The sequence below is a fragment of the Idiotropiscis lumnitzeri genome, chromosome 3 (genome assembly GCF_059441095.1).
Source record: "Idiotropiscis lumnitzeri isolate Australia: NSW breed Sydney's pygmy pipehorse chromosome 3, RoL_Ilum_1.0, whole genome shotgun sequence".
Taxonomy (NCBI): domain Eukaryota; kingdom Metazoa; phylum Chordata; class Actinopteri; order Syngnathiformes; family Syngnathidae; genus Idiotropiscis; species Idiotropiscis lumnitzeri.
The window spans coordinates 7,745,233-7,760,536 of NC_142393.1; the positions used below are offsets into that span (position 1 = coordinate 7,745,233).

Consider the following 15,304-nt stretch of genomic DNA (forward strand, 5'->3'; position numbering starts at 1 on the left):
TAGATAGTCAGACACAAAGTTATGAAATTTACATCTCATTAGTGTTCTTGACAGTTCTTTAAAAACTTATGGATGCAATGCTATTCTTGCATTATTGCAAGGAACAAATATTGTTTAAATCAATTATTCATTGCGTGTAATTTTGTTGATAATTACTTAATGGGTTAATACCCCCAAACGTAACTGAATCACAATGGTCTGAATGGTCTTGGACCTAAATAAATCAGAACACAGCATTCTGAGGAGCAAACTTCCTGAACACCTGAGAGCTGCTCAAAAATTTAAATATGGCCTGAAAACTGAACATGTTTACTTCTGCTTATTTATTTATTTATTTTCTTGTTTCATGTTTTCAGTAGTTTTATTGTGTTATGTGAATTTGATCATTCATGTGTTGTTTTACTATTTTGCTTTATCCTGTCGTTATTTTGCGATAAATTCTTAACTTTTATTTTTTTTTGCATTTAATCTGGTTTTTAATCATATTTACTTTGCCTCTCTTAAACACTAGGATTTGCTTTAACAGTGCTATGCAAATAAACCTATCTTGCCTTGAGATAATGGCTATCTGGTTGTAGCTCAACAGTGGTGTGGAGTAACTAAGCACATTTTTTCAGGTATCTGCACGGGAGTATTTATTTTTCTGATGACATGATGCAAAAAAATACAGAGAGGTCAAGTCAACCATATTTGACAGGGACAGCAGCAACATGAAGGAAGGTGAATTATGTGGTGCCAACATATTTCGAAAAGCAAAATATTCCCGTGGGCATTATGCAAAAATACGTCATTCGCAAATTTTGCTGTTTTAGTTTTGCTTATGCAACACATGCTGTGTGTGAATCGAATTTATCCTGTTGGCTTGAAGCAAAATGCATCCTGTAATACATCCATGTGATATTTTCTGTATGAACACTACGTAAATAAAATAAACATTTTTTATTTTTATTTTTATAGTGCCAAATTCTCAAATGGTATTGCAATTAAGTGACATGAAAAGAAAAATCACTTTATACTTTATACGGTACCTTATGGAAGCGTATTGCATTCACTTGAAAAAAATGGAAAAAAAAATAAAAGAAAAAAAACGTTTATTCCAAAATACAAAGGGCCCCCCAAAAATATGTATAGAAAAACAGGATTTTTTCTCAATTGAATGCAACACGCTTCAGTATTCAGAATGTGTACATTTTAAATTTAAGTGAGTTTTATATCAGTCAGTCAATAGTAGCAAAGCCTTTCTTTTACACACCAGCTCTTCTACTTTCCACTTTTTGCAATCAAAGAACAAATAAATAAAAACGAATGCAATTAACTGTCAGTTGGCTGTTGGTAAGACAAGGCCCCGCCCATCGGTCACCACCACGTGACTTCTCCCACTCTTGCCTGTTGCTCGGAGTTTATTGGTGCAGCGGTGGACTGTCGTGTACGCTGAGTGCTTGTCAAGCTTCCGAACGTGCAACATTGTGAGTATGTGGGACAAGTGAGTGTGTGGTCTCGCGCGATGGGCAGAGGCGATGGCGACAGCAGAGGCGCAATGAACACTGGCGACCGCTCGGAGCTCGGCTGCCCGCAGGTCTCTCCTCGGAGGCTAGGCGGACGCGGTGGCGGGTGCGGGTCGGAGGCGGACACAGACATGGATGCGGCGGGGCGGCCAGCGATGGAGGTGAAGAAGCACCAGCACAAACATAACTTGAAACACCGCTACGAGCTGATGGAGACGCTGGGGAAGGGCACCTACGGCAAAGTGAAGAAGGCGGTGGACAGAGCAAGCCTCCAAACGGTAAGTGCATAATTAATTATCTTGTCAAATAACATTTAAGCACGAACCCTCCGATGAGGGGCCGTCAAGCGGAAACGTTGTTTTTTTTTGGTGGTGTGTGTGTTTCAGTTTTGTGTCGATAAATTATGATGACGAAAGAATGCATTTTGTTTCGAACAGGAAGAAAATAAGCAATTACCATTATCATATTAATAACAGTAACAATAAAAAAACAACAGCAAACGAGCAAAAATAGATGACGAGAGTATCTAGAGCAGCGATATAACCTTGCTGTCGTGTACGTGGGACAAAAAGTGTCAGTATATTGTGCGAGCATATGTAAGTAAAAGCATTTTCAGTTTGTGTGAGAGCATTTCAGATGTGCTTGTGAGCAAAAATAAAACGAGACAGTAAGTGTGAGAGTGTTAGTGTGGGACTCAGTTATATTTCAGGTCAGTTGTATGTTAGTGAGAGTGCGTTTCTGTTGTACATTTGACTGCATTTGTCATTTGTGTGTGTATTTTAGTTGTGTATGAGAACGTTTCCGAAGTGTATATGAGAAAACAATCAGTGTTCTGTGAGTGAATTTAAGTTGTGTGTGAAAGCATTTAAGGAGACTGTGTGAGAGTGTTTCAGTAGTGTGTATGGGACCGTTCCAGGACTGTAAGACTAATTTAAAAAAAAAAATCTCTGAGTGTTTTAGAATATTTAATATTATTAGTGCCCAGCTGTATTTATTTGAAACCACATAAATGTAATTGGGGTGTAATTTATATTAAAAATCACTGTTTGGTATATTGCTTGGTTTCAAGTTCATGGTTTAGTTCATGTTCAGTAAAAAAAAAAAAAGTACACAAGGCATATATTTAATGACAAAAGAAAACAAATCTTTTCAGAAAAACGCAACATCAATAGTTATTGTTTTTAGTCAATGTGAATGAATAAAAACACACATTGGCATTTATTATTGGTCGCAACCATTAATTCATCTCAACAGCAAGAAAGAGGCTGTTCAAAGGACGCTGGAAGTTGTGTTTGTACCACGCTCATTAAAAAAAAAAAAAAAAGAAAGAAATCATGGCGAGCCATGACTCGAGGTGTTTGTTTGTACCATGGCTAAATTACGGTAAAGTGTCTGACAATTATACAGGGGATTCCAACTGCATGCCATTTTCTCACTGCATATCTGACATATACAACACGTATAGAGAGCATGTATATAGGTGTGTGTGTGCGTGTGTGTGTGCTCATGGTTAGGATGCTGCTCTTGCTTCCTGTGCTACCAAGCCGAGATGCCTTTAGCCTGACTCACTCAGCACTTGAACAAGGGGATAAACTTTTCCACAATAGGTCTCCCTCACAATGGAGTATGACTTGACTCACACACACACACATACAAACACACACAATGATTTGCCTCTGTCCAAACATTACATTCTAAATATCATCCCAAACCCAGAATTCAGGGGCAGAAATTCATGTCCTTGTAGTCATCCCTTAATCTGTTGCTGCATAGAGGAAGCGACTGCATCCGCTCCAAATGCCTTTTGGTCTTTGTAGTAAACAAACCCAATGTGATCGGGATAATCCTTTTTTATATACAGACTGTTGAGGTAAAACTGGTCAAATTTCCCGAGCTGTTTCCGTCATAACCGTGAGATCAAAAAGGATAGCCGGGCAGCCTTGTTGGAAAACTAAAGAATGAGCTTTGCAAACGTGGGCATGTGAGTGAGTGTGGGGTGAGGGGTTTTGGTCGGGTAAGGGTAAATGCTGAATTCCTTGCTCCACTAGTGTGCACATACCAAGGATTCTTTGCAACAAAACGGACATTATTTTTGGAAACGGGACTGAGGGGGCTGTTGTTTGATTGTGACCATGGGGAGAACATTAGGCGGCCCGTACTGCTTGTTATAGGGATGGAAATATGACCAAGGTATCAAATCAAAGAGAACCACGGCTCTCACTTGCGAGGTCAATATCACATTGGGTCACTCATCAGCACAACTCATTAGCACAACTTAAAGGGTTTATTTGACAGGGTTCCTCCTTGTATAGATGAGTAAAGTAAGCTTTTTACGTTTCAAACCAAAAATAGCACCTGCATTGTTTGTCAATATTACATTAATCTGTTGAATTCTTGTGAATTTGAATTAGGGATGTACCGATACCATGATACAGATACTGTAAATGTAAATGTATTTTGAATGTAAAACATTTTGGAGTAGCATCTATGTTGAAAGAGTACATAATGATAGGAGACAATGTATTAATAAGAGAGATAGAGAGATTTGCATCACACGTCAGAGGTTGTGGGTTCAATTTCTGGCATTCTGGTTACAACATTGACAGTATGCCTCTGACACTTAGGAATATCCTTTGAACAATGTCGAATAATATCTTATTACGTTTTCAAGACGATCACCCATATATAGTCGCAGCTAAGTTTCCCCCTTGTTTATTTTTCGGCTCCTATCTCACACACAGGACGTTATTCGGATGAACAATGATATATTGTTCGTCGGACGAATACTTTGGAGGTCACATAAAGACGTGACGCATATGTCACATGTTTTCTTCCACATGAGATCACACGCTGAAATCCATGCCACTGGGCTGAACAATACCCAGAAATGTGTCGAAGCCTCCGAGTCACCGTCACCGTTTTGTGCATTCCGTGTTATCCGCTTGCCTCCCTCACATAGTTTTGTGTCAGAAAAGATGAGCGATCAAGTAACCGTCTCCCTCATTCCCTCTCTTCCGTCATTCTGCGGCGCTCAGACGACCGTCTATAACTCGCCTATGAATCACCTATCATCTCAAAATTGCTTTGTCTCACTGAGAGACGCGTCATCAGTCTGTCTCATTTGAGGATGCGGCAACCCCTTCAAATTACTTTCAGCAGTTGAATAAGAAAATAATTACAATTCCGCTACGGTTTGGAGAAGGTCACATCGGTCCCTAGAGTGTGTTTGCATGGTTGCATAACTGACAAGGGGTGATGGAGCGTGTGAATTGTGCCTCAGAATGCCTCATAAATGTTGATTTCCTTCAGCTGTGAATGATGTGCCGGGACGCAGAGGAAAGGCCCGTTTGCCCGAGGGAGAACAAACTTGTGTCGGGTCAGTCTCGCCCGTGCCCACACTTAAAATAAAACTTTATTGATCCCACATGTATATATTCTTCTTGTGCTGTTTAAGTGAGATTTGGGGACTCATGTTGAGGGTCTGTTCTTGTGTTACGTGTCTGACTCTCGGTTGGGGGTCGCATGGGTGGCGGGGGGGGATGTACAGTAAGTGCTCAGGATTAAGGAAAGGAGTGTGAACACTGCAGCTGTCAACCTTCTGCCCCCCCCCCAAGCGTGTTTGCATTCACCATCCAGGCTTTAAAACCCCATAATCATCTCTAATACCCAGGGATTGTATTTATGTCCGTGTAAGCATCATCATATCACTTGTGATGATTCTTGTCTTTGTCTACATCTGTGAGTTTAGCTTAATGTATGAAACGTGTTTGTTTTGACTTTTTTTAAGTGAATTTATGAGGAAAGTTGAAGGGGGGAATAGTATTCAATTGGTGGGTTTGTACAATGGTTGTAGAACAAAATGTAGTATAGCTCCATGTTTGTTTTCCAAAGTGCCTCTAGGTAGGTTTTATTTGCTCAGTGGCCATGTCCGCAATTAGCATAATTGGTCATAACATAAAATAGAGTTTAATGAATTAATCCTCATTAGTTCATTATGATTTTTCTACTCCTTTTGTTGTACATGCCTTGGCCACCTGGGAGCAGTTTAATATAGACATACAGATGCAGTATTGATACAGGGCGGCCATTTTGTCACTTTCTGTCAACTGAATATGACAGGTGCTCAGGGCTGAGGTAACGAGCAAATAAGGCGCACCTGTTTTCTAAAGCTGAGCCATGATTGGTCCTTATCTGAGCCCTGAACAACTGTGATTTCATTTTCAGTCAATAACAAGTGGCAAAATGGCCGCCCCCTGATATGCCCAAATACGGGTTGATTTGACGGTTTAACTCATAATCCACCTATGCAATAATAATCAGAATGGCGTCTTTTGACTATTTGGACTACATAGAACAAGGCACCACTGTAAATTTGGCATCATGACTGACATGTCTTTGTTAGTCAACAAATGCTGACCTTGTTTTTTTTTTTTTCGCAGGTGGCCATTAAGACAATACGTAAGGAGCGCATCACTGACGACCTTGACAAAATTCACATCCAGAGGGAGATTGAGATTACATCCTCGCTCCGACACTCCCACATAATAAGCTTCCTAGAGGGTAACGTATATCATAATCAGTACTCAAACCAAATACAAAATCAAGAAAATAAGTATTGTAAATATTTATAAGTATAAAAAATGTTTATAAATAATATAATGTAATTATTTTTTTTTTACATAACCATAATATTGATTACAGTTTGCTAATGGTGGGGCAGTGCGATTTGTTTGATCCACATGATCACATTTTAAAGTGCTTAATTGTCATCAAGGAACTAGCAATGCTACAAAAATAGTAAACAGTATTTTAGATTACCTTTAAACCTTTCAGTCCAATCACGCCGGTCTACAGTTTCTTTTATTACATTCATATTGACCCGGCCTTTCCGGGCTTCCAGCTTCTTAATATTTAATGGTCTTTGCAGTTCTAGTTTTGCCTCGCAAGTGGAATTGATCAGAAATGTCTCCCATGTGTCACTGCAGTGTTCGAGAGTCGCGATAAGATAGTGATTGTGATGGAGTACGCCAGCAAAGGCGAGCTGTACGATTACATCCTGGAGAAGGGGAAACTTGCGGAAACAGAAGCCCGCAGCATCTTCAGGCAAATCACATCGGCTGTCCACTACTGCCACAAGGTTCCAACGCAATCAGTGAACTCAATGAATGTAGTGATGGGCAAATGAACCTTCATGAAGCAGGTGTTATATTTTTTTATTCCTCTAGAACAGGGGTGGGCAAACATTTTGATTGGCGGGCCAAAATGGGTTCTCAAATTTGACAGAGCGGGCGGACCAGGAGCAGATGGATGGAGTGTTTTGGTAACCTCACCTCATCTGAGAAAATAAAATACATTTAATTTTAAATGAAAGTGAACAAAAGTATTACAACAAAATATATATCTTTGACACACCACAGTATTCAGAAAATAAAACATTAACAAGATTTATTTATTAAATTTTTTTCAACTTCGGCGGGCCGGATTAAAACATTTAACGGGCCGCATGTGGCCCCCGGACCGTAGTTTGCCCACACCTGCTCTAGATGGCGCTATTGGTTTAAAGATAAAGGCTAGTGTGAATGGAAATTTCCACTGCTTCTAAAAACCAAAAGTGCCATCTAGATGAGTCAAAAATGATCACAAGTGCTTCATGAAACTTTATTTGTCCGCCACTAAATGAATGCATTTGCAACTTGCACCGTCCTCATTTAATGTACGCGATCTGAACGACAGCAGCAGATCAAGTATTCAACCCTGCAAGCAAATACAGTCTCGCTAAATCTGCTAAATCCTAATCCTAATACTGCAGAAAAAAAAATTGACTTCAGTTCTCTTTGGGTTAAGAGCGCATTAGGCCGAGATTGTATGCGTACAGTCACACACTGACACATTTAACAAGCACGTTTTATTTAATCAGCTTTATTTCGACTTACATGTTTCTGTAGGGCCTTCATTGGACACAATTAGTTTGTGTTGTTTTTACATGTCATCAGCGCCTGTGCCAGGAAATGATCACTCCTATTTTAGTATTTACGAGTGCATTTTTGTCAAAGTTAGGCAGGTTCGCGTCATTGTTCCTTTATCTCTTTCTTTTTCACTGTTCTTTTTCTTCGTGAATCCCTCACATTAAATACAGAGATTATCATGCTGCTTTTACAGCTTTAGAGCATTCGGGAAGGTGGATTTTCTTCGCCTTGTGCACCAAAGAGGTTGCCCCAAAATAGACTTGAGTGTTCCTGTCTGAGTGAATTATTGAACGTTCCGATCGTCTATGCAGGGCACAGCTAGAGAATGTTGAGATGAGCAAAGCTAATTCATTCTCCAGTCGAATTTAGTTACCGCTAATCAAATTTAAGCACTAATGCGATTACGCTTTCTCATCGCTGATGCTCTTTTTAAATATGCCGCAGTCATACATGTTTTACAGAACATTCACTCAAGTCTCTGAGCTTTCGTTACATAAAAGGGACCTTGAGAGGATATTATTAACAATGTAATATAATTTAATGGGCTCATTAGCCAAAGACCGTGAGCAGATTTCTGCTTCACAATCACCCAACTTGCAAGGGCACTTTGGTGAATGATTGTCTCTTCTGTTGTTTCACTGCTTGCTTAGCATCATTGTGACATAAAAAAAAAAAAAATGATGTCACAATTTTCTGTTAAAAAATGCAAGTAGTTGATTTTTACCTGAAAATTGAAGCCAACCATAAATGTGAAAAAAACAACAACAAAACAGCATCTCTTAAAGACGTGATGCAAATAAATCAGACTTAAAAGTTAAATACGAAAGAACGGCTTCGATTCTTTCGACTACCACTAGAGGGAGTCCATGTAAAGCGCGACACAAAGAATCAGGGTCCGTTTTAAATGATGTATTTAGAATATATCACAAGATACAGGCTGGATATGGCCTGATGGCTGAACTTTGGACATGCCTACATTCAGCCAAACCTCATGCCGGATAATTATGAGATATTGCAAGGCAGCGTGAGTCCCAAGAGGACTTTTAGTGGTTGTAAAAGAAAGAAAAGTTGGATCGCACGTAATAAGCCTCTCAGGGATTTTTATGAAATTTGATGTTTGCATCATGTGACATGTTTGTGATCTCTTGCAGAATGGCGTCGTGCATCGAGACCTTAAGCTGGAAAACATCCTTTTGGATGAAGATCTCAACGTGAAGGTACGGAAAGGCAGCCGCAGCATCCAAAACCTGATGAACGATCTTGCCTGTTTGGGGATGATAAACCAGTCATGAGTCACAAAAACATTTGATTGAGCGAGTGTTTTAAATGAAAATGTGTCGTCTTTAGTCCTCGTCTGTATAAAATGTTGACGGACACGTTTGGGCTTCTGAGCCAAGCGAGCACAACCAGAAGCAATGTAGCTCCAAGGCTTAAAATCAAAAAGCGATTTCCTGTCTTTTTGGGATATTTCATGCCTTATATGGCAGCTGAGGGGAATGCCGTAATCAAAGGGTTCCAGTATAAGTGAGGACGTGTGGAGATTGCTCAGCTGGACTTGGCTGTTTCCAATCCTTGGCAGCAAAACACTTGAGTGTTACCAGCAGCACTCTGCTGGAAGTGATCAATGCATGGACATAATTTGTCTGCACTAGAAGGCAGTGAGTTAGATTTTGTGGTTGTTGTCATCCCAAACTAAATGTGACTAATGCAGTGTCATCCCATAATCTGCAACTCTCTGTCATGAAAATGAAGCCACAGCGCTGAGTATTCTTACCCAATGAGACACTGAGAGTGTGATGGTGTGTGCATGGTAATAATCTCTCCAGATAAAGCGGAGCCTCGGTATGTTTGCATATGGCCCTCGTGATTGTTCCATTACGCGACTGACTGTGAGCTGTCCGACATCTTTGGACCTCCTCTCTCACGACCGAACATCTTTTGTCTTGAATTGTAAATTATATCAAGTTGGTGTTGTGTGACTATGCATGCACAAATATAAGAGTGTCAGGTCATTTTTTTACTTTGTAATTTATTCCACAAAAAAAAAGACTGATGCATTTTAGACACTTCTGAATTACACACAATTTATGTTTCATTAAACAAGCCCCATTTATATGTCTTAAACCGTTTGTCCTCTCTCTTGGTCACTTTGCAGCTCGCCGACTTTGGGCTTTCCAATCAGTACCAGAGTGACACTCTGCTGCAAACCTTCTGTGGAAGCCCACTCTATGCCGCCCCAGAAATAGTGACTGGGCTGCCCTACCAGGGACCAGAGGTTGGTCAGAATAACATGAATCAATACATGAGCCATATATTATTATTATTATTATTATTGTTATTATTATTATTATTATTATTAATATTAGTAGTAGTAGTAAAGGTCCTGGTCATTTCTTTCCTGTTTTCAGATAATATATAGATAATTTCTAATTCTCCATTCTTTTAATTATTTATTTAAGATCATCATTTTATCTGTCCATTGAGCTTATCTTTCAAATCACCTGTTTCTGTGATCGGTCTGCTCCAAATCAACTGCCCGTAGTCGTGTGACCAGAACAACTTTTTTCTTGACTGCTCGGCTTTTAAAGTCCTGAAACATTTGATGCACCAAAGCTCTGTTTTTCATGTTGTATGATTGTGTGTGACAGGTAGACTGCTGGGCGCTTGGAGTGCTGTTGTACGCGCTGGTGTACAGTAGTATGCCGTTTGATGGTGCCAGCCACTCCCTACTCAAAGAGCAGATATGCCAATGTCGCTATCGAAGACCCGACCCCCCCTCAGGTGCAAATTTACAATATCCTTTACATTGGCCACTACTTACAAACGTATTGGTATACCATCCGGAAATAAAAAGGGAGCTGGGCACTTGACCCTTTTTTGCCGGTCAGTCCCCTGCCCTCTGGCCGCGACCTCTGTACCATTCCAGGCTCGATACGTTGGCCTTATTCAAAAAAAAAATTGTCGCCCCCTCCCCCAAAAACGCGTCCATGCATGACACCACCGCGGGAGAGATGCTTAACGGCAGAGGTTTATTTAAAGATCACTGCTTATGTAAGAAGAGACGTGCGACAGCAGCGTGTGTTCAAGCGTGCCTTTATTTCCTTATTCTGACATCACCCAACCCACGCCTCCCACTTGCTATGGGGCATACCATTACAAGAGGGGGGTAATACCACAATCCATATAACAATCATTAGCTGGCTAATTTACGATTCAAATTCGCTTACCTCATTATCGGCTTTTTAGGACGGTAAGTGTTTCGTCAAACTGAAGAAGGTTAACGGTTTGACTTCCCCTCTGTTCTCTGTCTGTTTGTTGGTGTCCTTCTCCTCCTCCTCCTTCTTATTCGTCCCCCTCTTCTTCTTCGTCTCATTCTTCTTCTTTCTTCTTCTCCACGAACGTGCCCAATGCCAGTAAGCAAGCACAGTTGGTAGTGGCGCTTTTGACGTCTTCGGAGGCGATTGTCGTTTGCCCATTTTGCTGAGTAGGGTGAGATGAACTTTTGGCCGCCTCGCGACACATCGCCTTGCTTAATTGAGCCCTTTTTTTTTAAATTTGTCACCCCCCACCACACCCCCCTTTCTTAGTTGTAAAGTTGGGGTAGATGTGGGCAGGTTGAGACAAATGTAGGAACAAATTATTCAAATTTTGAATAACTGTCAATGAGTTTGGGCAAAAATAATTGTAATAGCATATTATTTGATTTATATTGTAAATGAGACCCAATTTTGTAATTGGGGCGTACGCTATTTAAAGGTGGACACTTGAGTGTATAAACAATGAAGGTAGTAAATAACTACGTAACTCCTCATACCGCTCGAGCAGAATCTCATAGAAGTGAAAGAGCGCTTTGCAGCTGCTGATGTTTGCCTCGATAGTAAACAAATTGCTTTCGACTCGCTTTTCAGGGAAAATGGTAAATTGCTGCCAAATGAAACCAAAAACACTTTCTTTGGAAAAAAGTTCGGTCAAAATAATCTCATCAGGAAGTATCCCTGTCCACACAAAAGCACACTTAAAACTGCAGCGCTTTAATGACCAGACAATGTCGAAGGCAGACGGCGTAATCTATTTATTGACTTTCCCTCCCCTGCCAGACGCCTGCGCTCTTATCGACTGGCTGTTGACGGTGCGTGTGGACGAGAGGGCCACGGTCGAGGATGTGGCCAACCACTGGTGGGTGAACTGGGGATACGAGGAGAGCGTGTGTGACTGCCCTTCATCCCCACACCCAGACTGCCCCTCCCCTCTGCTGGCTCGCTACATCGACTGGCAGAATCGGGTTGCCAGCAGTTTGACTGCCGAGCCAGGATGCCTCCCTTCGGAATCCAGCCGTCACCCCCTGCCGCATCCCCGTGACTTCAGCTTACCTCTTCGGGCTGAGCGAGGAGTAAGAATGCGAGGAGGGACGTCAAGCGTCAGAAAGTCTCGCAAGGAGAACGCCATTCCCCAGACGACACAAGGAGCGTGTGGTGGTGCAGCAGCTTCCGCCGGCGCTGTTGTGTCCTCCACCACCTCCGCTGAAAGAAAGAAGCCCAAAAGTATTCTGAAACACCAGAGGAGTTTTGACTCTGTTTTGCACAACCCTCCCAAAGAATGCCCCCTCCCAGGTACTGTCGATCCCCATTTTTATCAAAGCACACATGCTGAAGTCCTGTCCACTTGTCTGCCATCCACTTGTACATTTAGACAGCCCTCCTCTAAAATGCCCAAAAAGGGTATCCTTAAGAATCTGTATGAAGGGAAGACGCGTCACGTCTCCTCCTCAAGTGGAAGAGAGTCCAGACCAGGCGTCCACGAGAGTGACACTGAAGACTCGTGCTTGAAAAAACAGCACATTTTTGTCCCAACAGCACAGGACAGTCCAACCATGCGCACAGAGGCCGTGAGAAGACGAAAGGGTATTCTTAAACGTAACGGCAAGTTCTCACGCAGTCTGGACCTTCCGGATGAACAGCGCTCACCGCCGCCTTCCGATCGGGCGTCATTCCCAGAAACTCTGCAGCAGTTCCTCCGGTCCAAAATGGCCGCCGATGGCCACCAAAGTCGCCCCTCCAGCGTGGTGAGCGAGGACAGCCTTTTCTCCAGCGACTCCTACGACCTGCTAGACCTCAGCTCACAATCGCGCTGCCGTTTCTTTGGGCAGGAGATGCAACACAGCACGTGTAGCTCTGAGGAGGACCTGAGAGGTGGAGCAGGTGAAAGTGAAGGACATGAGTCCAAGTGGTGATGTCAGTCATCAGAGTTGCGGCTAATTTAAAGATCCTGTAAAGTGAAAGCGTAGATTTTTTTTCTAAATATTTTACACTTGTTTGAGGATAATTGATGAATTCAAGTGCAAAGTCTGAGAAACGGAGACTGTAGAGTTTAACAGTTTTTCTCAACATTTCAGTATTTTGATTTTTGAGTCTAGAATGTATTCGCCCCCCCCAAACTATCTAAAAACGTCAGCACATTTGTTTGCATCAGTGGTTATCATGGCAATTACAAGTCACTTAGTAAAAAATTACTCGGCCGATATCGACATTACAACATGCAGTTAGCTAGCTAGCTATAGCCTTCACCCTGAAAATTCATCTTCTTGGATGCCACAATTTCCAGAAGAATTCTGTGTCATTATTTAAATTCCCAAGTGAGTCGGTGGTGACACAAATCCGCCCCCATCACCCGTCCGCCAGAGCACAGGAAGCCTGTTAGCTCACGAACTAGCCTGGTGGCTAGTGCCTCTTTGGTGGAATACATTCCAGTCACCAGAGGCTTTAAGTGGGTGTATTTCCGATGAAGTAGCATTCATTTTTCAGCGGGGTATGGTGTCAGGCATTCAGCTGATTACAGCATTTGAGAGCAGAGACAGTGGCTTGAATTTTGAAGTTTCAATTTAGATACATGGCAATATTTTGTGTAATCATTTAAATCTGTTAGGATTGTTTCCAAGACTTCATTGTGGTTGTCAAATTTACAAGACATTTAACTTTCACTTTTCAGGGACTTTATACCCACTTTATCTTTGAGCAGTAATTTTACAGCACTTAGATCTTTACAAGACTGACTAACTGCGTTTGAGTCCTGCTAATGTCAAGCACTTTTTTCTGGACATGTTTGACTTTCTTGAATGCCGAATGGGTCGCTGTCAATTCCGCTGTATTTTGGATGCAAGACATTGAGTGCACTGACTTTTCAGTAAAGTGGAGTTCTGTACATATGTCGAGATTGGATTCAAATCAGTGACCATTCACACGTCTGCTGCTTTTTCTTAGGAAAGCCTCTACTAATTCCTGTTCAAATGAGCTTTGCACTGTGGCTTTTGTCCGCCACCACTACATAGAGGATGTCACACACAACACTGTGTCAGTAGGGACAAAACAATATCATATTGACAATTATGATTCACTAACCATTAAAATGCATCAAAATGCCTCTGCTCTTTTGCGCAAAAGGCCATTTACACAAATGTCTTTTTATTAGTTTCATGAACAGTATCTTTTTCCTGCACTGATCATTTATCCGGACAATACAAGCATCATAAGAGAATATTTATGATCATAGAAAGTAGCTTGGGAAAAAATCTAAATGTGCTGTGTTATGTAAGAAATTATGAAAGTATTTTTTTTTTCAGATTTTCTTAGCTTGTTTGTTTTTTTCTGTACGGTTAATGGAAACTGTATTTGAGACAGCACAGTATATAAATGGCCATCTGTTGATGAGGTTTCATGATTAACATGCTAAATTGATGTGGAAATAGACTTGTAATTTGTCAAATATATATAGATTTTTTTAATCAGCTACATTATTTGTGGCGGCACAGTGTGGGTAAAATGTGTAAGGCACTCCCAACAGAAGCTTAGTCTTTGTTCTCATGATTGGTTTTGGCCCAAATATTCTACTAGTAATAAGCACTCTATTTTGTTTTGAAAGCATCATATCCAATGGTTCAATCATTTATTTTCCTTTGTGCTTCGCGAGCTGATGGGATTTTAATCCTCCCAATGTTAAATAAACATGATTGATACTGTCTGCAACTGGAACATAGTGTCTTCATCCCTTCATCCCCCAACTTTTGGACACCTAGTCATAAACAACCAAAAGATGAAACTGAGCAGAGTGGCATTTTTATGACTGCTATGGCGACCACCCACTTCCAAGCATTAAGTCACATCCAGCAAACCTGCCTGTTATAATACATATGCATATACAAGTCCGCCACGCTTATGACACTTGATTCACTGAACTTGTAAGGTTACACGGCAACGACATCATTATCTCCAAACAGTCACACAACGGCCAGTCAGTTACATAACTACAAGCATTTGAAGTGATGGGGTAGGATCACCGTGTCCTGTCTGTACTAGTTTTATTGGGATTGTTTATTGACAAGATGTAGATTTTTTTTTAAGCTGCCCCTAGCCCTCAGTATTGGGATCATACATTAAGAGGTTCAGAAAGTCAAAACAATACCTTTTGAGTACGGTAATAATGTGTGGGCTACTGCCAAATCCCAGTGACTATTTTCCTTAAACAGCATCAACTAATTGCCCAGAAACCTTAAATATGTAAAACATTCTACTAATCTGTGCTAATGACTAGTGCAAACCAGGGTGAAAATAATTCATGGCTAAGATTTGCAGCCAACAGGCTTTTCTTATTTGTTTCTCTCGCACGTGAGGATAAAGTACCATTGAGGGAACAATAGCGGACATTTTCTTTATTCACATTGATTGCTAAAGCACAATTGTCATGATGTCATGATAGTCTTACACACTTGAGAAATATGCAGGGTTGTCTATATCTTGCCATATACAATACAACTTTATTTGTATAGTGTACAGTGGAAAG

General features: G+C 41.1%; 1 protein-coding gene across 1 annotated transcript; it reads left to right on the top strand.

The window, feature by feature from the left end:
* The first annotated feature begins 1,333 nt into the window (after nt 1-1,333).
* Nucleotides 1,334-14,496, top strand: LOC148339715 (NUAK family SNF1-like kinase 1). The gene is made up of 7 exons (XM_088292035.1): nt 1,334-1,783; nt 5,945-6,065; nt 6,491-6,642; nt 8,623-8,688; nt 9,627-9,746; nt 10,120-10,252; nt 11,569-14,496. The coding sequence occupies exons 1-7, from the start codon at nt 1,505-1,507 to the stop codon at nt 12,699-12,701; spliced, it is 2,004 nt and encodes a 667-aa protein (XP_088148161.1). The 5' UTR covers nt 1,334-1,504; the 3' UTR covers nt 12,702-14,496.
* The last annotated feature ends 808 nt before the right edge of the window (nt 14,497-15,304 follow it).

What these genes read in the sequence shown, in the direction of transcription:
- LOC148339715 (XM_088292035.1), top strand. Translation starts at nt 1,505, where the DNA reads ATGGGCAGAGGCGATGGCGACAGCAGAGGCGCAATGAACACTGGCGAC. An exon ending in CTGTCCACTACTGCCACAAG is followed by an intron (nt 6,643 to 8,622) that starts GTTCCAACGCAA and finishes GATCTCTTGCAG; the next exon opens with AATGGCGTCGTGCATCGAGA. An exon ending in TGCCCTACCAGGGACCAGAG is followed by an intron (nt 9,747 to 10,119) that starts GTTGGTCAGAAT and finishes TGTGTGTGACAG; the next exon opens with GTAGACTGCTGGGCGCTTGG.